Here is a 25338-nt window from a genome sequence, read left to right on the forward strand (position 1 = left end):
AGGGAGGCATCAGAGTACAAGATGTTCACTACACTTACAGCGCCAACATGTTCTGAACATCCAGGTTGTGTGTCTGTCGATCCTGACTACTTGTGTCTTAAATTCTACGGACTATTATCATGTTCAGTTTGTGGTTGCTTTGTTGTCTTTAACAAATATTACTTTTTGTGTTTAATTGCATAGTCTCCTATTGCTTGTTTAATTATAATGAGCCCAGGACACAGAAACCTATTCAAACACACGTTTATTAATCTGCTTTTACTTTGGAGTATTTTATTTTGGTTAGTTTGTGCATAATATTTTTTTTAAAGAAATGTGTTGGTGTTAGTCGACTGTGAAACAAGGCTCAGTGAAACTTAGTATATGGACTGTACCAACAGAAGTCTTTGCATGCTAAATATGTCTATAAATCATTTATACCGCTAGAAATCTATATCCCAGTGGCCAGAGTTCAGGAAGTTGCTCACTTAGCAAGAGCACAGGCACAACTAGACCACCACATACACAACCATACAGAGAGTAACACACAGCAACTCACATACACATGGAGCAGCCACAATCTGTCTGAATTAGGAAGATGCCAGGTTAATGATGCCAGACACTGCTGTCTGTCTGTTGGAAGATGGTCCGTATCTAAGTGTGCACGTGTGACTTTGTGCGTGTGTGTGTATGTGTGTTGGCTGTGGGGCACCTGTATGAAATTACAGTAACTGAGAGAGATAGCCCGGGCTCTGATAGCTCTGTCAGGCCTCTCTCCCTCTCTCTATCGGAGTACAACCTCATACATAAAGCACGACCATTTCCCCAGGCCAGTCAATAAGGATCAGAGCACCTCACACACAGATTCTTTTATTCTGTTGTCCATCTTAATTTACTCTTCACTGCTGTTGAGTAAATCCCCCTTGAGCCCATGATGACTCTGTACTTTATATTTGTGAATCTAAGCTTGTATGGCCTTGATATGCTAATTGCATTCCACTCAGGAAGCATCAAATACCTGCTTCAGTTTTTTTAAAGGATTTTTTAACTCTTACTTTTTGAAAGTGTTTTTTTGGATTCTTTAATCCGGGCTGTTGCAGAGTCATTTAGTGTTACCACTTTATCTTTAATTATTGCTAATCTCTCTTTCATGCCAGCTTTCTCTCAATTTTCCTTTCTTTTCTGGTTTATCTCTCCTCTACTCTCTTCTTCCTTCTCACCCTCTAGTCTCTGTTTTGATCCAATTGGTGATTTATTGATTTTGGTAAGCTGAGTTGGGAATCAATAGTGTCTGAGAGGAGAGGATCTCTGTAATGTCTTTACCCCCTGAAGAGTGCAGAGGAGTAAGACGGAGAGAGTGAGAGAACGGAAGAGGGAAACTGAAGAGAAGACGAAAGATAAGGAAGAAGAGAAAGTAGAGACAGGGGATGAGACGAAGAGAAGATTTTGGCAGACAAATTTAAAAGATAGCCGGCTAATGAGTGAGTGCAAGTCTTGAAAAGGAAAAATGAAGTGAAAGCTATGTCCTAAAGAGCTGGGAGGCTGAAAGAAAGGATGACAATGAGACCTAAAATCCCAGAGGCAGTACCTGCACGTCATCAGAGGAAACACAGGACTCCAAACACACTTTCATCATGTTTTCATATACACACAGGTAGATACAAACAATACACTGTACAATATGTGCTATATACATAACATCTGTCTCTTACTGAGAAATAAATCTTGCACGTGGCCTTCACTTGTGTATTAATGTGTGGGTTGAATTGGTAGCAACTGTGACTGGACTCGTTAGTTTTACAAAGTTTGAAGGCTGCAGAACTGCTGATCATTACTAAAGGAGTCAGGAGGAGTACAAAGAGATATCTAGGCCACAGATTCACAGGATAGTGGAAAAGTATTAGGAAGACATTTTTGGAACCATTTCATTCTTACGTCAGACTTGAGGTTTCTTTTTCATGTGCAAAGATACGTGTACCTGTTGCAGGTTGTTTTCAACTCCAGGAATTATTTTATTTGATATTAGTCTGATCAACCCTCCAATTTCATGACCTGGTTTTATTTTATTTTACTAAATCCCGGTCCTCCTCATTATCCGACTTTTATGTTATCAAGCCATCTTTAAAGTAGGACATCAATTTGAGTATTATTTTTGTATTATTTAAAATGGTCTGTTTGATTTATCTTGTTTGACTGTGATTTAGGACCTAATACGCCTAGGTCTTCTACCTATCTCTTTTCAAACAGGTTAAGTGTTATGTTGAAAAACATTTTTTTTGTTATATATATATTTTGGTTATGTGTTTATACATTTTATATACATACAATATATATATATATATATATATATTCTTTTAATCGTTCGAAATAAAGATTTCATTCATTCATTCATTCATTCTGAATATGTGTGTATGAGGGTTACTCTGAGCGGGCATGTCTGTGAACTTGTATGAACAGAGTGTGTGGGTGTTTTTGACCACATGCTCTGAATCTCCCAAGCGCACATGAATACAGAAACACACTTAACTTACAACTCAGGCAGAATATCTAGAACATTTATTCAGAACTCTCCACCTCATCACACTCAAGGGCTAATTTCCATCCCAGCACAGAGGTAAGCGAATTATATAGGAAGTATACAAAACATAGTTTGGCCTTTGGCTTGCCCTCAATTACTCTCTCCGATTGTTCAGCTTGATGAGTCAGAGAGTTCAAGCGCATCAAGCTGTCCTAAAGCTCCCTAACAATATTCCATCAGCACTTTCTATGTAACTGTTCTGTCAGTGTGCATTAATTAGCAGACACCCTTCAGTATCATGAACAATCCTTGTTCTTTTATAAACATGCTGCAGATCATTGCTGAGAGTCATTTGTGTATTTATCCAGGTAGCCATCTGCTTCAAATCTCATGGCTTTAAGGCATCAATCTGCTGTGCGTTCATTGGCAACAGTTGTTAATCAGTGACCACAGTTTCAACCAGACTCTGTAAACAAAGTATTAGTGCTACTACCACTTACTCTGAGTGTATTAAAATTACTTTTTTCCATCTTGTTTTAGGTTAACCTCTCTTTGTCTAATTGTGATTCATGTAGTTAAAATATTATAGTGTTTGCTCTGCATGTAAAATACATTTTGGAAATGGGAACTGCTGGTAAGCTAGATCCAACGTAGCAGGCCCATACAGAATACAACTATGGAGTGAGTGCCACTGTAGAAGCCTTGCTTTGATGTCAGAGGAAAGAGGGTTTGACTATCTGTCTGTTTCTATTTTCTTCATTTTATATTTCTTCCCCACTGCGGCTTAATGTTTATTAAGCATGCCCAATTGCCACATTAAACCAAATTAGGACTTATTAGTATTATATTGAAGATTGACTGGCACACATATGCAGGGATGTACATACATTATGGGCACACTAAAGTCTAAGGCACAGTGTTTTACTTGACATTAAAGTATAATATGATTAAAGTGAGACAGGATCAGTGCACCTGGGTAACGGCTAATTTTCCTTTTCGGCATTTAAACAAACACTGTCAAACACAACAGTCTATGTTTAATCAGATAGAAAGTGAGTGTGCATGTTGGTGATCTTACCTTTAAAAGTGGACAGAATATCACCAGATGATTACTTCTAGTGGCCTCCAGGCCAAATAGTTTGTCTCCATTAAAGGTGAAAGATGGAAAACTGTTAGCCAGAGGCTGATAAAGTTCTCTCACTGCCTACAGTAGCTCAAAGAATAACATAAATAAATAAGAGCAAGCCATACTGTTTGTTTGTCCTACCAGTGATGGTTATGTCTGAGTTGAGACATTTTTGCAACAGAAATACCACACAGTACTTAGACTACTGGTCCCCTCCATACAGCAGTTGATCTTTACTTTAGGGCATAAATATTCGTTTTAATTAAGGAAAACTCATTTTTCAAACCCGACAAAGATCCTTAATGCTTTTAGACAACATTAATATTAATACCATCGCAGTGTTATGCGAAGACAAGCATGCTGACATAAAAATAGTTGCTAATTAATGCTTTAATTAACTTAATAAATCACCTAATTTGCATAAGTGGTTATGTTTAATGTATTTTGATGACTATGATGGGACATTACGCAGCTCAAGTACCATTCCCAAAGAGTTGAAAGGCTAAATTATTCAGCCAATACGTTTTCCTCTCTACTTTTCTTTTTTATTTCTGTCAGCCTTTCGTTTTGTATGTGCAATGTTTATGCCAGTTAATATAATAATTGTATTGTAATTCCCGAAAACATGCTTTATTCAAAACAGATGCAGTAAGACTTCACTCTGACACATGCAGTTGCTCTTGTTTTTCAAACACTGCCATGACGTGTTCCTTGAGAACAGTTTTTCTTAGGGTTCAGTGGCATTACAGTAACCAGCCAAGAATGGTGCTTTAGATATAATTGCCTGCTTTTTCTGATTCTGTGGCACTACAATTCACATGGCACTGCCTTACCCAAGGTTACAGAGTTACAGGATATTATACTTGATGTCAGAGGAAGGAAAATGCTTGGCTCTGAGCCTCTGTCATATCCTCAACTATGCCCTCTTCCTTAATTCTGTTCTTTTCCTTCTCAGTTTTTTTTCTCCGTTTTTCCTCGCTTTCTAATTTCTTTCGTTCTCTCAAATTTCTCAGTTTATCTTCTCTTCGTTTTTGGCCCTCATCCTCTCCTCTTTTCTCTCATCCCTCTTATCCTCTTTAACTGGGTCGGTCCCTTCCTTTGCCTCCCCTCGTCTCCTCACATCTCCACCCCTCTATCCTTCGAGCGTCTGCTTTTAGAAGCAGCCTCCTGAACCCAAAGCCTATTTTACGGGGAGTAGTTTCTCACTCCTGACGCTGCGCTTAAAGAAATTAGTAAGTGACTGACACGAGACATCCGCAAATTGAATTTCTCAAGAGGGAAGACAGACGGACACTCACACAAACACACACATGCACATACACAAGGCCATAAAGTCATGCTCTTTTCTCTGCACGAACAGGGGCCAAATGGATATACTAATGAGAGAGTAGTCAATTATGGGGCGTTCCACCCTGAAGCATGCTGGTGTTTGATAACTGTGGGGGGAAAAGAGCATTCTGTGTTCCCTTTATTAGTTTTGTAATCTTCACTTCCTAACCAATTTTATAACTCTACTGAATTGTTCCAAACTGGGTAACAGCATTTCTTAGCTCATTGCATCCTTGTCACCATTTTGCAAATGTCATGTTTTCTCCCACATTTGTTTTATTGGTATGAATAAATACTTTTTTTACTTTGCTTTTTCATTACAGTCAGCAGTGTTGCAAAACCTTTTTGACCTTTTTAAAAAAAAGTGTTATGCTTACACTTCAGGTGTATTATTTAGTCTCTCTGAAATGTTTCACTTAGCTGTAGAAAAAAAATCTTTTTAATACCTGTAGTGTGAATTAATACTCACAGCATGCGTTTTAGAAGCTTGTACATACTGTCACCTCTTTATCTTAAATTGTGTGATGTATTACACATATGCCTCTTACCACTTTAATCAAAGAGCAGCCTGTGCTGTCTGTACCATAGACTGTAAAAATAGTGGACGTAGCAGCAGTGACATCACCAGTTGGTTTGTGGACGTTTTGAAGCCTGCAGTTTGGCAATTTGGCCATCGCCATCTTGGATTTTTGAAACCGGACATGACGATTTTTGACGAGAGGGTGGAGCTGGGGAGGATGACGCGGCCAAGCCAGTGTTGCTTATGGTTGCAATGGCGCTGCGCAAAGCTAAATGCTTAACTCACTATAGACTTCTATAAAACTGACTTATTTTTGCAACCAGTGGAGTCGCCCCCTGCTGGAAATTAGATACAATGCAGGTGTAAGGCACTTCCACATTGGCTTCCCTTTTCAGACCCAGAAGCTTCGTCCATTATTTACAGTCTATGATATGGTCTATACATGTACATCGTGCACTTTTGTGTACGTGCATGAAGTGCACATCTACCATGGTGGGTACCATGTCCTTGACTTGTGAGCAGTAGTGTTTGACACGCATGCATGTTATCTTTGAAGGTCCTCTATATGGGGTTCTAAGTATGTGTTGCAGTGTTTTACAGTTTGTTTTTTACAGTTAAGGGAAATAGCTCAGGGAGAAATAGCAGCAGGTGTTTAATAGATAAGCACAATTTCCTAGTGTGAATTTGGGAGAATCTCCATATTGTTTTTGGCAACTGTTGTTGCAGCCTCAGAATATTAATATATATATATATATATATATATATATATATATATATATATATATATATATATATATATATATATATTAGGGCTGTCAATCGATTAAAAAAAATAATCTAATTAATTACAGACTCTATGATTAATTAATAGAAATTAATCGCATACATAATTAACGGTGCCTGAACCGATACTTTTTAAGAAAGTAAAAAAAGAAAAGAAAACAAAGGGTACTAAACAACAGTTGGTGACATTAAAGAACGGCTTGTTTATTGCTAAGGCCATATGGTCAAAATTAAATGATTCAATAATAATGTATAACAATAACAATAACTTATTTCACTAGTAAATTGCTGTTGAACGACAAAAACAACCACCAAGGACATTTACAATAACTTCAAATGCACCACGAAGCTGTAGTTTACCAGTTTCATTGAACGCACCGTCTGTGTTGTTTTTCCGACGGCAGCTCGGGAGCTGCAGATTGTTACATCATGCTGTTGAGTCACAGTCCTCTACAGTAAAACACAGTCAAACTTTACACCGTTCAGCGTTAGCTGTCAGCATTGTAACCGTGTTTAATCCAGCTACTAGCTAGCGGTAGGCTAACGTTAGCTGCTGTCGAGTATAGTGTTAACTAGCTAGCGGTAGGCTAACGTTAGCTGCTGTCGAGTATAGTGTTAACTAGCGTCACATGCAGCGGTGTTTGTGTTGCCTGTATCGTCTTCAGAGCACCAGAGATGAGTGCAGACATATCAGTGGCACCAGATTTCGGTAGCCAGGGTTGGCAGGAAGAAGATTTTTACAAGTAAATGTTTCAGTTAATGATCCAGGCAGCACATTCTCGTCTCCCTCCTTCATTTTACAGTTGAATGGTGGCTAGAACGGCTCCGGGTCAAACGTCAATATGGAATGGATCAATCAGCGGGTTTTTTTTTTTAACGCGTTATTTTTTCTCAGATTAAGTAATCGAAATTAACGCGTTATTTTGACAGCCCTAATATATATATATATATATATATATATATATATATATATATATATATATATATATATATATATTTTTTACGTCTAAGCATTTTGGCCGATTTCCAGCCTTCCTCTTCTGAAAGCAGATGCATCCCTTAAATGTGTTGGAATGTGGAACAAGTGTTCTGTGGCCTGCGAGCCAGCCGTGCCAGTCAGATCAGTCAGGTGCAGGTCGCAGAGAGTTGGTGCTGGTCTTCCAGTGTGTATTGTGAGAGAAGCTCTTTGGGCACAGCAGGGGGGCTGTGATAGAGTGCCAGCAGGACTGCAGCGGATTATTGCTGCTGTTCCAGATCCTGAGGGGTTATGAGAGATATAGCTTTTGTTTATACTACAAATTAAAACCACACAGCATTGTTGCTTTCAGGGAAAAAATAAAATGTGGTCAGACATAGTTAGCGTGGATTTGGGCTATGGGTGTGTGTGATAGCTTTAGGATGTACAGATGTATGACCACATCTATGCTTTGTTTGCCAAGTTCTTGTCTCTGTTTGACTCCACCTCATTAATCTTGGTGTGTGTCTTCCTCTGTTGTTCACCGCAGCTGCAACACAGCATTCTGAATGATACAATGATACATTGCTGGTCATGGCTTTAGAGCAACAATAAGGATAAACAGGGTGCGTTGGCCAAATTTGAAGCATGACTCCTGACAGGATACATTTCCTCTTAGTCTTATTTAGCCAAATAATATTAATTTAATAAGCAAATTAGTATACTACAATGTCTAGATGAACATATACACAGTGTTAATCAAAGTAACACACGGGAGCTGCCCAGTGCAGCTGCTAATTTTGGGGATACAGGAGGCTGAAGTGGTGTGTGTGTGTGTGTGTGTGTGTGTGTGTGTGTGTGTGGGGGGGGGGGCAGCGTCCTCACTTAAAGTCTGGTGGCCTGAGGGTAGAAGCTCCTCCTGAGCCTCTCAGCGCTGGCCTGATGTATCCGGTACCTTCTTCTCGACCTCAACAGAGAGAAAAGGCTGTTACCCGCGTGGTTTGGATCTTTAATGATTCTCCTAGCCTTTTTTTTGCAGAGCCAAATAAGTAGTAAATATCCTTTAGGCAGGCTAGGGCACCGCACAACCACCCGGTTAGCTCTCACTGCCTAGCAAACATACATCCATCCAGCCATCCATCGTTCCATGCATTGCTCCGTTGGTTCTGCCAAAATGTCAGAAAGGCTGCATTTCTTTTGCATTTATATGCTATCCACAGCACACAAAGTGCTGCCAGCCTGCCAGCTGCAGCTGGCTCCATTTCCCATCTTCTCTCCCACTTGCCATCTCTCTCTCTCTCCGTTCACTCACTGAGTCTGTCTGTCTGCCTTCCCCTCCTCTGGAAAGACAGCAGACAGGTGTGGCAGGAGAAGCGACAGATGGCAAGGATGACAGGAGAAACTTTTGGGGGAGGAAATGAAAATCAGAAGATGTAAAGAAAAGGATGAATCCAGCGCAAGCACGCACACACACACACACACACACACACACACACACACACACACACACACACACAGACGGAGTGCATATTACCTTTATAATAAGCCTTTTTCAAGTTTTGGCCTTGAGGCTAATAGGCATGCTGGAGAGTGAGACAGCTTATAACATCACGATGATGGAGGTGTCATTGAGCGACAGTGTTTTATGAGTGACCTGTGTGCTTTTGGCATAGATTGAATTCAAGGCTCATCTCATCTCCTATATCAGACAGTGCATGTACACTGTGATAACGCCTGTAGATGTACACACACACACACACACAGTATACAGCATGAAGACAGATTTGTACATTTACTGTAGAATACATACGCCTACCATATATCCATGGAACTGCATTTGTGCAAATGATTTAGCATGCACACACTCACACACACCATATGCACTCAGTTTTGTCCTAACCTTGTCCTTGTTTCAAGGCCCAGTGCTACCTCTGGACAGGCCATTGACTCTTGTATCTCATAAACGTACTGTATATAGTAAAACCTATATGTCCTCTAGTCTAGTCTATTGTGGTCTTAGCACCAGTATTAAGGCTAATGGACCTTGTGGATAAGCTCTAAAACATGAGGACTGATGAAGGTTCATGACTTTAAAAAGTGATAATAACCAGGCACTGGCCAGGTCTGTTGTTCCTCGTCAAGGATGATATCGTTGTTAAGTCTGATGTGTACTTCTACAGAAGGTCGTCTTTTCATTAAGCGTTTTAAATTGTAGATCAAAAGAATCCATCTTTTCTTGTTTATTGTCGTCTTCCCACACTCTTTCACCTCTTTCACTCCATTCTTGGAACACAAACTGCTGTGCATCTCTTTGTTTCTGTTCCCTCTCAAATTCTCTTCTGTATTCACTTCATTCATCTCCAACTCTCTGCCATTTGGAATAGTAAAAGAATCCATATAAGAATTTTTATTTTGTGCTTTTGTTTTTTTTGCTGGATTCAGGGTATTTCCTCCAGACGCTGTTCCCGCCCTCCCAGCGTTCCTTCCAGGGCTGCATGCAAGCAATCTTGGTGGACGACCAGCCAGCTGATTTGCATGCTGTGGAAAAGGGCACTATGGGAGCTTTTGAGAATGTCAGCCTAGACATGTGTGCAATCATAGACAGGTAAGAGTTGTAATTCCACACATTCATTTATAAATGAAAACACACATTCTGTCATTATGTGAAGAACTAAAACAATGTGTCCTAAGTGTCATAAATCAAATGGTTAAATTGGAAGAGTCATATAAATGGAGTTCTTTCCCAGAGATGTATGACTCAGGGCACTGGGTGTTGCGTGTGTAACTGCACAAGAAAATGTTTGTGTGGCTGTGTGCTTGTCATACTGATAAATGGATATAATGAATGCCATGGGTTCACAGTGTAAGAGGATGTGTGTAAACAGTACATTTATTTCATTTTAAACTGAAAGAAAAGAATAGGTTGCATCCCTGGAAAACACTGCATGATCTTAATCAAACATCAAAAGTGAGCTATGCATTTCTCTATTTTACAGTATATAGTATAAAAAAACTGGAGATTCTGCACAGCACATCCCAATGTTGGCTCACTGGAAGCATTCATTACAACTTGTTGGCATTCCAATTTATTTCCATGTCATAGACTAGAGAAACACATCGGGTCGGATTTGCCATATGGAATCACCCATGCCTTGGGCTAAATTCTGATTCCTGTGTGCAAAACATTTAAACATTGTGGGCTGGTATAACCTTCAGGGATTAAACCTTGTCCTATTTTAAATAAGAGTTCAGTGTTTTTCAGACATGCAATGGACATAAAGCATGGGTCACACCGTTAAGGTAAATGGTACTAGGAAGCTACATTTAGGAGTTGACCTTGCGCTGACCTCTGCATTTTCACAGAACTGAGCGATTTGTTTACAGGTTAGGTTTGTCAATAACACTTACCTTCCTCAATATCCCTGCCCAGAGAAGTAGACACCAACTGCCACTGCTTGATTTAGATCAATTTTGCCCTCACTTCAAGAGAGGTCTGGCTTGCAGGGATACTTACATTTGGATCACAGCTTGGACCATGTTCATGCTAACACACATTTAAAAAAATATCTGCGTATGTGCATTTCAAGTCATTTTCAAAAAGGTTCACAGTCCATACTGAAACACCAAAACAATTATAAGTTACATTTTGCCATCTCATTCTCCATTTGATCTCTTATTTAGTTATTTGTCTATATGGCTGGAGTCACAATAGAGATGGTCTATTCGACAGCCTTTGTTGTCAGATTACATTGTTATTATAGAATGGTGATTTGATCGAAGGTTATAAGTGCTACCTGATAACCAATTTGAACAGATACAGTACTGCAGCTGTTAATTGTAAGATCTGGATAACTGTATGAAGACCTTTGGTCAAATTACTATTCTATGCACATGAAGTCAACTGACGTTGTATAGTACTGTAGATAGAAAATGAGTGACAACAAAAAGCTGTGATATCCCACTCCATACTACAGTGTGAAACTTTACTCTAGAGTTTTTCAAAAACCTTGGTTTTCACATTATGAAAACTATCTAGTTTCTGTATTATGTTGGCCTACAGAAGGCTCTTAAATTTTGATGAAGCCCTCACTTTGGATAAGTTGTCATGCTTGTGCCTGTGGACTATGGACTTGCTGTCAGCCTCCTCTTATCATTTGTTTTGCCTTGCAATATGAGCTAATGTGGTATGAAATTATTATTATTGCAGATTGTGGTGCATTAGTGCTGCTGATAGTTGCTAGCAGCAGGATGACTGTGGTCAGATTTTTAGAACAAACTCTTGTGATGTCCTAAGATGTCCACAACAGTCTCCTACCCTTGCTTTTCCCCATCTCTATTACTTCAAATGTTGTGAAGCCCCACAGTACTTGAGGTGGGCCCTGTCCTGCCATGGAAGATAAATGGGTGCAATGCTACCATCTAACTAATCAGAATGTCTTTGAAGGCAGTTCAATAGCTCTGTCTGACCTCCTTTTGATCAATGTCGTTCCGCTGTGGGATTCGGTGTAGGCTGAGATGGTGGAAGAAACAAAACGCGCACATATGTCTGCACAGACACACACTAATGCTGACACATGGGGGCCAGACATGCAAATTCCCATATTGCATAATGCCACTGTCATTCTGTGAGGATACTGCAACAACACCCACATACAAGCATAAACACACTCTAGAGATGCTCCATTATCTTCGTAGATCCTGCTTTTTTCTCATACAAAGCCCAGAGCATATGTAGTCAGTGTACTTCATTGCTCACAGCTTGCCGAGCATAATATCTTTTGTGATTGTCTGTGCTCCTTAATCGCAGCCCATTTTGACAGCACAATGCCATTTTAACTGCACTTGTTAACCTGCTAAAGCTATGAAACAAAATGTCACATAATTGGATCACCGCTATATGATCATTTTTTTTCTCACCTGCAGTACATGCAATAGCATGTTGAGAAAGTCATGATTTGATGCGATTTGAATACCAATACATGGGCTCAGCGCTCATTTTTATATCAAGTCCCTTATTTTTTGTAATATTTTTTTGTTCATGTAAAAGCAGTGTCAAGAGTAAAATGTCAGGCAGGTACATGTGTAGTAGTGTTACCTAAAGTGTCTTTTTCTGCATCAGTCAACACAGAGCCAAGATGTATGATTATTTTCCATTATTCTATTATTGTATTTTATGCAGCAGCTATGTATCTCCCTCATTCTATACATATAGACAATACTTAAGAAAACACCAGCACTTTATTGCTTTTCTACCGCTTGTAACCTTTGTTGTACACTGTAAGAAATGATTCTGTGGTCATGTAGATTTGAATTAATGTATTAGGTAAAATATATTCAATATGATTGTGTTTTTGATTTTGAGGCAAATATTTAATTAAATTTCAAATAAAAATGTTTGGAATAAAATCCAACCATTGTAGTTAAATAAAACATAAGCATTATATTTATCTAATCCCAAATATAGAGAATATTGAGTTAATTCAAATCAATGTAATCAGGCTAATTTTAATTGAAAAGCACTTACTGTCAACCTAGCTAGCTAGCAGCTATAATGTTACCCAGCATGCCGTTCGGCTGTGTAAATTTGTAGGCTAAATGTAAAATTATTAGTGTTAGAAATTGTTAAAGTCACAAATAGTTGTGTGCTATGGTGTTTTATCCTATTAAAGAGAGTTAGTTGCGGGTTAATTGTCGTTGTAAATTTAGAACCATGAGTGAGAAGGGTACGAAGTTAACACAGCTCCCGTTCTGAAGTTACTCGCAGATCAATTCGGTCGTAGCGTTCTCTGCGGCATTGCACCGGTATTACGGTATGTGAAAAATTCATATCATATGGGAGATTAATATCCGTATACCGGTATACTGCCCAGCACTAATACAATGAGTCGAAAGCACAAAAGTGAATTGCTAATAAAATTCTTATTTGAGTATTTGTTATGTTCTGTACTTTCTGGGCCATAGACTAGTTATTCCTAAGAAAGAATATTTAGATTTAATTCATTGCATTGATTAAATTCAAATCGATGTGCAGATTAATGTAGATGATTATTACTCAATTATATATCATTGATATGTAGAATTAAATTAATTTTTATTAGTACTATTTACACATTAGGGAGTTTATCTTTTTCAAATCAACTCAATATTTTTGTTTAGGTTATAATTAATTCTGTACTGTTTTCTATTCGAATATACTCATATTAAATGGATAACTATTAAGGGTCTCATTTAATTCATATTTACTCAATACCAAACCATGTGAAATCTAATTAATAATATTGTTTGTAATCTGTTGCCTCATTTTTATTGAGTAGATATGGTGTATCTTTTCTTACAGTGTACTTCCTTACTTTTTTAGAGAGTAAGAAAGTACAAACGTAGGCTAATGTGGGTTGACAGCTTACAAAACACACTTTATTTACACATGAAAAATATGTAAGTGCATATGAGTGCTAATATACAGAGATACTATTTACAATTAAGGGGTTTTCACACCACTGCACGGTAACCCACTGCCTCCAGTCATTTCAATTAGGGAAGGCTGCAGAGGGGAAGCAGTTTCCATTATGGCGGTAGGGGTATGAAATGGTTTACTCCCACATGAATGTGCACAGGTTACGCTCTGCTGCGCAGAGTCACCATGCTGAACTTCTGGCAGTAACTGCCTGGCTTTGGCCAGCTGCTTTTAAAAACGCTTTGCTTTTTTGGGGAACGCTCTTGCAGGTAGACAGTTGTCAGGGCGGTTGTGTGCAAGCAGCTTTCTAGACGCTCCACTGTCAGTGAACTCACAAGCCCACTGTTGTATGTCAGCTTCGTAGTTACTGGAGCTATGACAACGGTGATCGTCTTGTCCCTCCAGCTGTTTAACCGTCCGACTCCCTACATGACTAAAGAAGAACTCCGCATTTTAACGGACCCCCGCAGCTCTTATAAGTCAGTGTTTGTTTTCCATCCAGCTGCTTTCCTCTTAACATCCCTTTTCATAATCATCACTCATTCAAATAATCAGACTCAGATATTGTAATCACATAACTTGTGCGTAAGTACATGTGTGCAAGTTTGTGTTTGGCAACCCCAGCTCTGATACCACAGTGCCTTGGGCTCTCTATCCCCAGGCCTACAGGCAGATCAAACTGCAGAACTTTGATGTATTCAGGATTTGAGATGGTGTTGAAATTTCAACAACAAAAAACAGTGATGTCTTAACGCTATATGCTTAATACTGTATGATGCGGATAACACTGTTTACTTGCATTTCACTCCTAATGCCATCCTTTTTGAAATCAGGATACTGAATTGTGACAATACAATTCTTCCTCCTCTTTTGTTTAACAAACACAAACTTGTGCATTACAACCATTATCTGCATGGACAATTAGCAGGATGAACCCCAATTATGTCACCTTCTGCGTTCCATGATCACTTAAATTGTTTCAATATTGGCAGACAAGCAATTTATTTGTTTTCTTTGACATATTTTTTGTATTGAGTATAAAATAATGATTTATTGCAGCTCATAATTGCTTCCTGTTAACCAAAGTGACCAGTAATTCCTGTGCTGCACTGACACATTCAATCAAAGGCTCTAATTATCAGTAAAAGTGTAGTCAGTTATTGACATCCAAAATAAGCAATCACATATCATCCTTGTGCCAACATGTGTCACATTTTTTTCTCTTCCACACTTTTTAACTCAACAGCGACGTTTCAGATTTATCCACTCTGAAAACATTGTTTGATGTCGAAATAAAAAAAGTCTTTCTTAATGCAAACAAAGGGCCAAAACAGAGAGAAAAGGATATGCATTCACAGTGAGTAAGCAACCAACTGGCTACTTATCCATGTCATAATAGCTGAAGGTGGCAGGGGAGCTCTCTGATTGCTATATTTAATCAATTGACATATTAACACTAGTGCTGTCAAATGATTAAAATATTTAATCGCGATTAATCTCATTAATGGCATAGTTAACTCGCAATTAATCGCAATTAATCGCACATTTTTATCTATTCTAAATGTCCCTAGACAAGTGTGTGCCTGTTGTTTTGTTTCCGGTCTAGCTAGATTCGGTGTGGTGTTGTAGTTTTTCTAACGTTACCAGTTGTTGCAACAGCATGTGAAAAAAACTACAAAGTTTGCTATGCCAAAAAGAACGTTAATCTCGCGATAAAAAAATGTACGCCGTTAAAATGGGTTTGCGTTAATAGCGCGTTTAACTGACAGCACTAATTAACACTCATCATTGGGTATAATAAAAGCACTTCTCAATGTATGAGGTTAAATTAACATGTAATTATTCACACTGGTCATACTGTATCCTACAGTACCGTTGTTTTACACAAAATTCAGGAATATTAGGATACTCTGATCCATTCGGTGCCACAGAGGGAGACACAGGAGTATTCTGTATGTTTCACTCAATATGATCCTCAATACCACATGCATGTTTTGCATTAACCAGTCAATATACAATATTTAACATACAGTAATCGACCCATTAGACACACTGATGGTCAAGGGTATTTCTTTTTTAACTATAATTATCTAAATGTCTCACATATGTGACAGCTGTTTAGCAGACATATATAATAGTTTCCCTTCTTTAAAAGGCATTGCTTGTCATGCAAATGTTTAAAAGTACTCTTCCTCATTCTTTCTCCAGATGTATGCCTAATCACTGTGAACATGGCGGCCGGTGTAAACAGACGTGGGACAGTTTCAGCTGTACATGTGACGGAACAGGATACACTGGAGCCACCTGCCACACTTGTAAGTATGCGAGTGTGTGTGTGTGTGTGTGTGTTTGTGTATGCAGTTGTGTGTTATTGCCCATCTGTTTTTTTCCCCTCTCACTTGAACGCCACTGTGTTCTGTTCCTTGTGTGTTTGTGTGATTTGGCCTTCCTCTGTTCGTTTGCCTTTGAGTGATTACGATGTTTCTTCTTCCAAAGCCACAATCCTCAGCAGAGGGACAGATGAACTTTTGAAGTGTTCAGAGGCCAGGCTTTTCTAACTGGTTTATGTGTTTTGTTCTGGTCTGAGAAGAGGCAACTCGACCAAAAGCACCAGCGCACAAAGAGAACAGAGTCAGAAAGAGAGAAAAGGTCAAAGAGGTTTTGTTTTTTTTAAAGGCTTACAAATTTAAGAATGCCATCCCACCTCCCATGTGCCTCAAATATTGTTCTCTTTGAGAGGATGAGAGGGAAAAGGTTTGGCAATATTGTGTATGGTCAACATAAAACAAACAGAAAAATAAAGTGAGCGAAAAAGACAAGATATGGCGTCACAGAGGGACAGATCAGTTTGAACATTGGAAAGGAAATAAAGTATGGACAATAAAAACAAAAATATGTTGGGGTTTTTTTAAACACAGGATGTCTAGTGAGAGATGTCTTCGTGTGACAACATATCTATGTGTTTGATCAATATTTCTGAAGGACTAATTCACTAATAAGAGATGGCTGAAGGCACAGCAGTAACCTGGAGATGGTGGGTCGAATCAGGGGACCAGCCAAGAAAATGTGGGTTAGAAGATTGGATAAATAATGTATTCTGTTTAAAATATGTGTTGTGGGAGTTGCCCAACTTCCCTTTAAGCCCTTAACGATTAGTTTATTAATCCATTAGCAGATTGACAGAAGATATGCAAGAATTTTGATTTATGTCATTTGTTAGGCAAACATGTCAAATATTTGCCTATTCTGTAATGTGAAGATTTAGCTGTTTCACTGCTTTAAAGTGATGGTTCGGAGTAATTTCACCCTAGGCTGCTTTGCACCTTGACCTCGAGCCAAACAACCCCCCATAAGCTTTTTTCCCTTGTTATAACGTTGGTTGAGTTAGTGTTATCAGCTGGTTAGCTTAGTGCAGGTGCTAATGGATCCATGTTTGTATCTCATAAATTACCCCAATAATGCCCGGAATGATGCCAAACTTCTACAGTAGTACAAATAGTTTCTGTACTTATAAAACGAGGCATTAGAAAGTTTGTAACTACACCAGAAGTATATTTAAATAACACTTGCCTGATGGAAACTCCTCTCAGCTGCTACCGCGCTATCGCACGAGATCCCGCAAGATCACGCACAGAGCACAACATCTATTGCTTTTAAACCGCAACCGGGATATATACAACTGTGTGGCATCTTGTCCTATCGCCTCACGCTGCAGTAGCTGCTTCTGCTGTTCACTTGCTTCTTGATTCTTCTTTACCAGTAGTCTCTTCCGGCAATAGATTTTGTGCTCTGTGCGTGATCTCGCTTATAAAAAGCTTATGGGGGGTTGTTTGGCTCGAGGTCAAGGTGCAAAGGAGTCTAGGGTGAAATTACTCCGAACCATCACTTTAACTGCTTCATATCACTGCAAATGGGTTTAGACAGTTGTTTCGACAAAACAACTAATTTGAAGACATCACCTTTCGCTCTGGGAAATTGCGAATGCCATTTTTTTTACTATTTGCTGACAGGTCCTCAAAAAATAATCAACAGATTAGTCAATAATGAATGTAATTGTTGGTTGCACGCCTAGGTTAATACACATTGTCCGCTGATGCTAACAGATCAAAATGTTGTGGCATCTTCAAAATAATGGGCTTTGGTTGGTTTCCCAGTTATAGGCTATGAGCTACTGATATCCTCCCTGATAGTACTTCAAGTTGGAATTAGGTTCATGTCCATCCGTTCTAGTGAAGGTTACAGTGAAGCGTAGGTGTAATAAGGTGTTTTTATAAGGTGCACTGCTTTTATCTAGGTATTTTATGCATTTTACTCTGAAAATAAATTGGCCAAATGTTTTTTATTTTTTTATTTAATTACATTCTAATCACATTTCCTCTCGGGCAATGTCTCTTACTATCTTTGTTGGCCTCTGAATCTGTTTGTTGTGTCCCACCACTGTGAAACAAACCTGGGAGAAGTGCTGGTTATTCAGCTTCCACTATGTTAAATCCTTTGACCAATGGCTCTGAACCAGAAGCAGTGCCTCAACAATCCTGTTGAGTTCTCTGCAGATCCTTGTGAGATGGTTCAGCAGGGTTAGGTCCTCCCAACAGCGGTTTCGTTGAAGAGCACGTCCTCTCAGTAAGCAACTGCATCACGAAACTCCTGGATGAACAGAGGAATATCAAAGAGAAAAAGAGCAATAAGGATGTAATGAGAAAAGAGAAAAGGACGAAAGAAAGGAGAGTAGAGAACTAATAACGAGCTAGGACTAAGCAAACTAAGGGAGAGAAAAAAGATAAGAGATTTGTTTTTTTGTTTTAAAATCAGTTTTAAGCCTGTGAACGGTCTCCCCTCAATCAAGGAATTTTCACTCTGAGTCGCACTCTCACATTTCTCTTTGAAGTGCAATTCTTCCTCCCTTCCTCCTCTGTCTGTCTGTCTGTGTGTAGATCAGCGCAAACACAACATCAATATGTTGTCAGATGGATTGCTAGAGTGTGTGTGGAACAAAACACCACTTCTTGACAGGCACTGAATAGAGACTGGCAATCACATGAAATTTCCTTCTGGAAGGAGGGAAAAAAGAAACTATGGACATTGATGTGCTATTTCAGATCCATCCCAAAAATTTTTATAAAATATATATTATGGTGTGGATTTGCAGGCTGTCTTTGTGGAAGTGTATCATCTTTATTGTCAAACTGTGGGCAGCATATGGTAGTAGTTTATCATTAATTGCGCTGTGATTCCTAACCCTAACCCAAGATTGCGGAAAATAGCTTTGACTGGGTTACTGTATTGACCTCCACTCCAGTGTCCCCTCAGGACAGAAAATGATCCTGCCATGCAAATCTCTCTTTAAAACACTTTTATGTTTACCAGAGGATCAATCCCTCTGATTTTAGATTAAAACATGGCCTTACCACTGCCACCACCCTCAGGCCAACCTTTACTGTACATGTCTTACCCCACTTATTGTAAACATGGTTGAATAGCAAGTTGTCTCTTCAATTTTCATCCACCCAACAGCAGTGCTGTTTGAAATCATTCTAATAAAATGTGCATATTTTCCAAGATCAACATATACAGTATCTTAACATGTCACAATATGAAATAAGCAAACTGATGTGTTTCACTGTTATACATTACACAAGACCAAACAAAGAGTTTTGTTATACACTTTAACACATTTAGTTCATTTTTAAATTTGCACAGTTTGCTCATGAATCATCCAACCTTTAACCCTGTAAACAATATAATGAAAGCCATGTCCAACATTTGATTTGATTTATTATGTTTTGGTCTGATGTGTGATATGCGTAACAACCTCGGTGGCTATGAATTATTTAGTCTTGTTTCCTCCTCCTCTAACTGCTCATTTGTCCCCTTATTTCTCTTTGCCCCTGCCCCACCCGCAGCTATCTATGAGCCATCATGTGAAGCTTATAAGCATCTGGGCAGGTCCTCTGACACCTACTGGATCGACCCTGACGGCAGCGGACCCCTTGGCCCCTTCAAAGTCAATTGCAATATGACAGGTGTGTGTGGGAGAGCCACCTGAAATCACTGTGTGCTTTCATCTGTGCTGCATCTACTCTGTGTGTGTGTGTGTGTGTGTGTGTGTGTGTGTGTGTGTGTGTGTGTGTGTGTGTGTGTGTTTGCGTGCGTGCGTGCGTGCGTGCGTGCATGAGTGTGTCCGTCTAGCCCCCAGTGACCTGTGAGGAAAGAAAACTCTCCATCCTTCCTCATTCTTAACCTCAGACAGCAGCACTCTTAACCTGCTATACCTGGGGTTTCCATGGTGATGCAGTCACAGCTACTGACATTTAACCACGACACACACAGATACACGTACAGTACACACACACACTGCAAGCACATTTGAAACGGACCTGTTATGAAAACCGCAAACCTAAGAGTGCTCCAACGGTCTGAGTGACACTTCTGTCACTCACTCACTCACACACACAGACACACACACACACACACACACCAACACATGCACACACAAGCACACACACACATACACAGAGTGGAATAAGTAAATAGTCTGGAACAGCAGAGCACGCAGGCAGAGCAAAGGCGAGACTTTTAATGAAATGTCACTGAACTAGCCCCTTAGTCACACTGAATAGCACACTCTCACATACCTCAGAAATGTTAAAAGTTTCTCTTTCTCCCACACATACACACACCTCAGAGACATGAAATACTCACACACATTCCTTGACTGACAGTGAATGAACAGCAAGATGTCTGAATGACTGGCTCATGCTTTAACAGCACAGAAGTGTCTATTAAACCCTGCAGTCTCATAGCTGTAACTTAGATTACACAGCAAGAACTTCACTGCTATGACTGTCTGTCTGTGTGTGTGTGTGTGTGTGTGTGTGTGTGTGTGTGTGTGTGTGTGTGTGCGTGCGTGCGTGTGCGTGTGCGTGTGTGTGTGTGTGCGTGCGTGCGTTAATATATCAGCATGTGGGTGAATCTACTGTTTGTGTACGTGTGTGTGTGTGTATGTCAGAGATGGGGACTCGAGTCTGAGACTTGGACTCGAGTCGCACTTAAGTCGCAAAAACAGTGACTTCAGACTTGACTTGCGACTCGACCCAAAAGACTTCAGACTTGACTCGGACTCGAGCTTCAAGACTCGTCAACAACCTGTTTTTTTAAAATATAAATTCATTCATGTATTTTTATTTTATTTTATTAGAGACCCAACGTAAGTTCTGGATGTAACAAAATAAAGCTAGCTCCATTAAAGCATACATGATATTTTTCCCATCACAAGTTCACATCCATTCTTGGCTGTAGTGCCTACATTTTATTTCAGAAAAAAAAAAAAACATGATAGAAACGTTTAGTATTGCTTTAGTTTACAGTTATGAAATTGAAACAGAGTTCTTAATTTGTGTTTCTTCAGATTGCATTGCAGTAGACCCCACAAAGTTATCCTACAACTGATTTTGATACTGTACTGTATGGATGTTAGCTACAGGACATGCTTTAATAAGATTTAACAATACAGTGTTAGGGACAGATCAGATGGCCAGAGACTTGAGACTTGAATTGGACTCGTGGCAAAAGACTTGAGACTTGACTTGAACTTGCCCCTCAAAGACTTGAGACTTGACTTGGACTCGAGCTCAAAGACTTGAGACTTGACTTGGACTCGAGCTCAAAGACTTGAGACTCGACTTGGACTTCCAAAAAATTACTTGTGAACATCTCTGGTACATGTGTGTAATCTGTGTATACTTACTTAAACAAATAATTTACTACAACAAACTGTGTATTCTTGCAGTTGAAGAATGGTTCTTAACATGCTAACATGTTTGTGTGTGTAGAGGACAAAGTGTGGACAACAGTAATGAACAACCTGCCACCCAAAACTGTCGTGACTGGCTCCAGTAGAGAGAGACGCACCGTCTTACAGGTTAACTACAGTGCCTCTATGGACCAGGTAACACACACACACACACACACACACACACACACACACACACACACTAGCATACATTATGTATAGGTAGTCCTGTGTTGCAACATTTGAGTTTAGATTTTCTAAAATCCAATACAAAAACTGGTAAAAATGTATGCCTGCCATCGTACACTGATTTCCAGTGAAGGTAATGTGTTATTCTTATATGAAAATACATTGTAGAAAAAAAAGGTATATTGTATAATATGTGTACATTATGAGGTTAAAAAAAAGGTTTTTCGGTGTTTGAAATTGTAGCCATCAGGCTCTTGTTTTCATACGCAGAGACTCCATATCTACATCCACAAAATATGATTTCATATTGGATGGGAAACTCGCAATCAACACAGTTAACTTTATATATATATATATATATATATATAATGATATCCCAGACATTTTCCCTGTCACTTCTCCCAAAACTCCTAAGTTTGGTCTGGGTTCTGTTCTGGGCCTCACCAAAACCTCACCATGTCTTAGCTCCATCTTTACTTTATCTTTTGTAAATGTGTGCTAATCAAACAAAATCAGTTCAGGTGTGTGTGTGTGTGTGTGTGTGTGTGTGTGTGTGTGTGTGTGTGTGTGTGGTGAATATGCCTACTTGTCTGTCACACATCAAAACCTCAGTCTGTACTTCCCAAAAACTGCAGATAAAATAAACAGAGTACAAGAAGTAGATTGTAATTGTCACTTTTCCCATGCCACAACACTGTGGTTCAGGAGCCAAACTCCACATATTAAGTCATCAGTGTTGGTTAGTTGAAGCTTTACAACTAACAATTCAACATTTTTGGTCTGCAAATGTATTGGTAACAACTGAGCTCACAGAGTGCTCTTGAGAATCTAGTGAAACTCGATTTTCCATAGTTCAATCAAGTAAACTGAGACGGAGCAAGAGTTGGCAACTGGTTGGATTGAGGTTTTCTATATATCCTTATCCTGAGCAAGATAATTGAGTGTAGAAATCAGATGGATTTGTGATATATTCTGAAATTCTTGCTTGTTATTGTTAATATTAGTAATTACCCATCTTTCTACAGTCTTGGGCAACGAGAGTTAAGTGATTCATTTCTCCCTATATCTTGTGACGGCCATAAATACACAGAATAAACGCATGTAACCATGGTAACAATTATGCTGTCACTGTTTTGACAAACCTACACCATCAGCAGCATCATATTCAGTCCTACGTCGTTCAAAAGCACAATGGTAATCTAACATAACGAGCGCTTCGCCTCATCTCTCTTCCAACTGTCTGCTGTTCTTTGCTACATACAACTCACACTCCCTGAATCTGCTCTCCCACACCATACCTTGTTCTTTCTTTCTGGTGAGTGGTTCTACAAGTCACATGAAGACAAAAGCCAGCTTTTTCAAGTTATGTTCCCTGACAGCCAGTTGTCACTCTCAGTCAGAGGCAAACTGTGAGTGAATTTTGCAGGTTTCAGCGCTCTAATGAGGAGGGACAGCAGTTTTCTTTTACCTGCAGTGTGTACAAGACCAGTAGCATATTCATCCTGTAATTATGTTCCCTCTTAATTTGTATGGGTCACTTTTTTCAGCTTCTATAAATCACAGGAAGCTAAATTAAAACAACATTACAGTGCACTTTGTTTCATTTTGCTCAATAATTAGTTTTCACATGGAATTGTCCTGTCTGGCTGAATGAGATCAAATGAAGACATACCCGTGCTTGTGTTTCCAGGTGACAGCCATCACCACCAGTGCAGAATACTGTGAGCAGCGAATCGCCTACAGCTGTCGCATGTCCAGACTGCTCAACACTCCAGGTAAGAGCTGAGGAAGGCATCTTTATTCACCACTGACTCACACACAAGTACACAGCACTGAGACAGGCAGGATGTTCTTTTTGTCACATAGTCAGAATTTGATGGGGAATTAATTTTAACAACAACATGCTCTTCTGTGTGGGCGTAATACAGGGGGGAGACAAATTAAACATGGTTTGTACGGTTATGGAAAACCTGGAAAAGTCAGTGAATTTGAAATGAGCTATTTCCTGGCCTGGAAAAGTTTTGAGAAAATAATTAAACCCAAAAAGTTTTGAAAAAGTCATGAAAATGATTTACACGAATAACTACAGTATATGTGGTTCAATTGAGATAATCCCTATATTGTTTTAATTGGGTAATAAGTTAAAGCAGAAACACTCACTTACTGTTACATTACACAGTGTACTCTGTGTGAGGTAATGCCCTTTCTCCACAGACCTGAGTTGCAGCTTGAGAAATACATTTGCACTCAGGGAAGTACAGATTTAATAATGTTTGGCTTCTCATGGACAAGTGTACAGCATGGCTTGAAAGAGGATGTGTAAAATGTTGTCTGTGTAGAAAACAATTTGACATTTTAAACATGAGTGAGGCAGCACTAGCTAGCCATGCTAAAGGGCCGCAGTCCCAGGCTGCTGCACGCAATCAGCTCTCACTCTCACATTTTCACCCCGCCTACCAGCTTCTCTTTCATCTGCCACCAAACAAAGGGCCATTCTGGATGCTTTAGCAAACACAAAGCCTGAACTGCAGATGTACTATGGGCATTTGAGGTGGCTAATTCACACTATCCCTACAAGACGTGTGAAGAAACATGCCAGCTTTTCCCAGTCATCTTCCCCAACAGCCAGATAGCAGCCGGATTTGCATGTGGTGAACACAAGTTCATATATATGTACATTTGGATTGGCTCTTTACTTTAATAAACTGGCTTATAATATCAAAGCAAGGAGCGTACATCAATATTATTTGATGAAAGTCTAAACCACTACTTACAGGCTGAACACAGAGAAATGCATGTCAGGCTCTGGGGCGATGCCAGGGTGAAGACTAAATACATTGACTCAGAGTTCATGAGCCATTCATCAGCTCTGGATATCACTGAGAAAATGAAGCTGCTCTTTGAAATCAGAATCATAAATGTGGTCCAAATCTCAATGGACAGACTGAATGTAAATTGGAAAGTGTGATTTGTGATGATCCTCAGAGAGTTAAGGGAGTTTTTGCGACTCAGGTTCAGGTTAACTTTAGGGAATTGACCCCAAAGAGGTCAAGTTTATGTAATACAAAACCATCCTTTTTCAGAGTGTGGGATATGGTGAAGATTCTACTTGTCGTATCTCATGGACAGGCCAGTCTTGAGAGAGCATTTTCCATCAACAAAGAATACACGGTGGAGAATCAGAAGTTTCTGCCGAACTGAAAAAAAAAATCTCTGCTGGAGATTTAAAAGCAGATTGTTGAGAAGCTTGCAGAAATAAACAAGTAAACTGTGTGGGGGTTGTTTTTGGCAAAGAAAAAACAGGAAAGGCTCTCTTCTATTCATGCTCCTTTAGGTAAATGGTAAAAAGAAGGGTTAGTTGGTTTAAAATCCCCCAAGTTCCTACCTGACACTGCTGATATGTGTCAGTGTTACTGCATACTCATCTCTTTATCACTTATTTTCCAATAATTATTGCCTACCACTCATTTATGTTATTCAAGGCTATACAATGGAGTTCCAGGGTTTCAACCCTTTGTTGGTTTTTTCCCTTAAGTTGTTACCCATCTGTATGTTTGAACTTTTGCTTTCATCCTGTCTTTACGTAGCAATACAGATAATAGGATAGTACTAAAATGGACCAACGGAAATGAATTGGGGTCTAGCTGGGCTCATTCTGACTAACCTACCTTGGATTACATTAATTAGCATTAG

At 39.3% G+C, this 25338-nt stretch overlaps 1 protein-coding gene across 2 annotated transcripts in view; it reads left to right on the forward strand.

Moving 5' to 3' along the window:
- Positions 1 to 25338, forward strand: part of cntnap2a (contactin associated protein 2a) — a 358406-nt gene that overhangs the window by 222675 nt on the left and 110393 nt on the right. For both annotated transcript variants that reach the window (XM_031282240.2, XM_031282241.2), the window contains exons 11-15: positions 9653 to 9815; positions 15873 to 15979; positions 19568 to 19687; positions 21497 to 21612; positions 23336 to 23420. In XM_031282240.2, coding sequence (XP_031138100.1) covers positions 9653 to 9815; positions 15873 to 15979; positions 19568 to 19687; positions 21497 to 21612; positions 23336 to 23420 — 591 coding nt within the window. The remainder of the gene's footprint in view (positions 1 to 9652; positions 9816 to 15872; positions 15980 to 19567; positions 19688 to 21496; positions 21613 to 23335; positions 23421 to 25338) is intronic.

The sequence above is a fragment of the Sander lucioperca genome, chromosome 1 (assembly GCF_008315115.2).
Source record: "Sander lucioperca isolate FBNREF2018 chromosome 1, SLUC_FBN_1.2, whole genome shotgun sequence".
Classification (NCBI taxonomy): Eukaryota; Metazoa; Chordata; class Actinopteri; order Perciformes; family Percidae; genus Sander; species Sander lucioperca.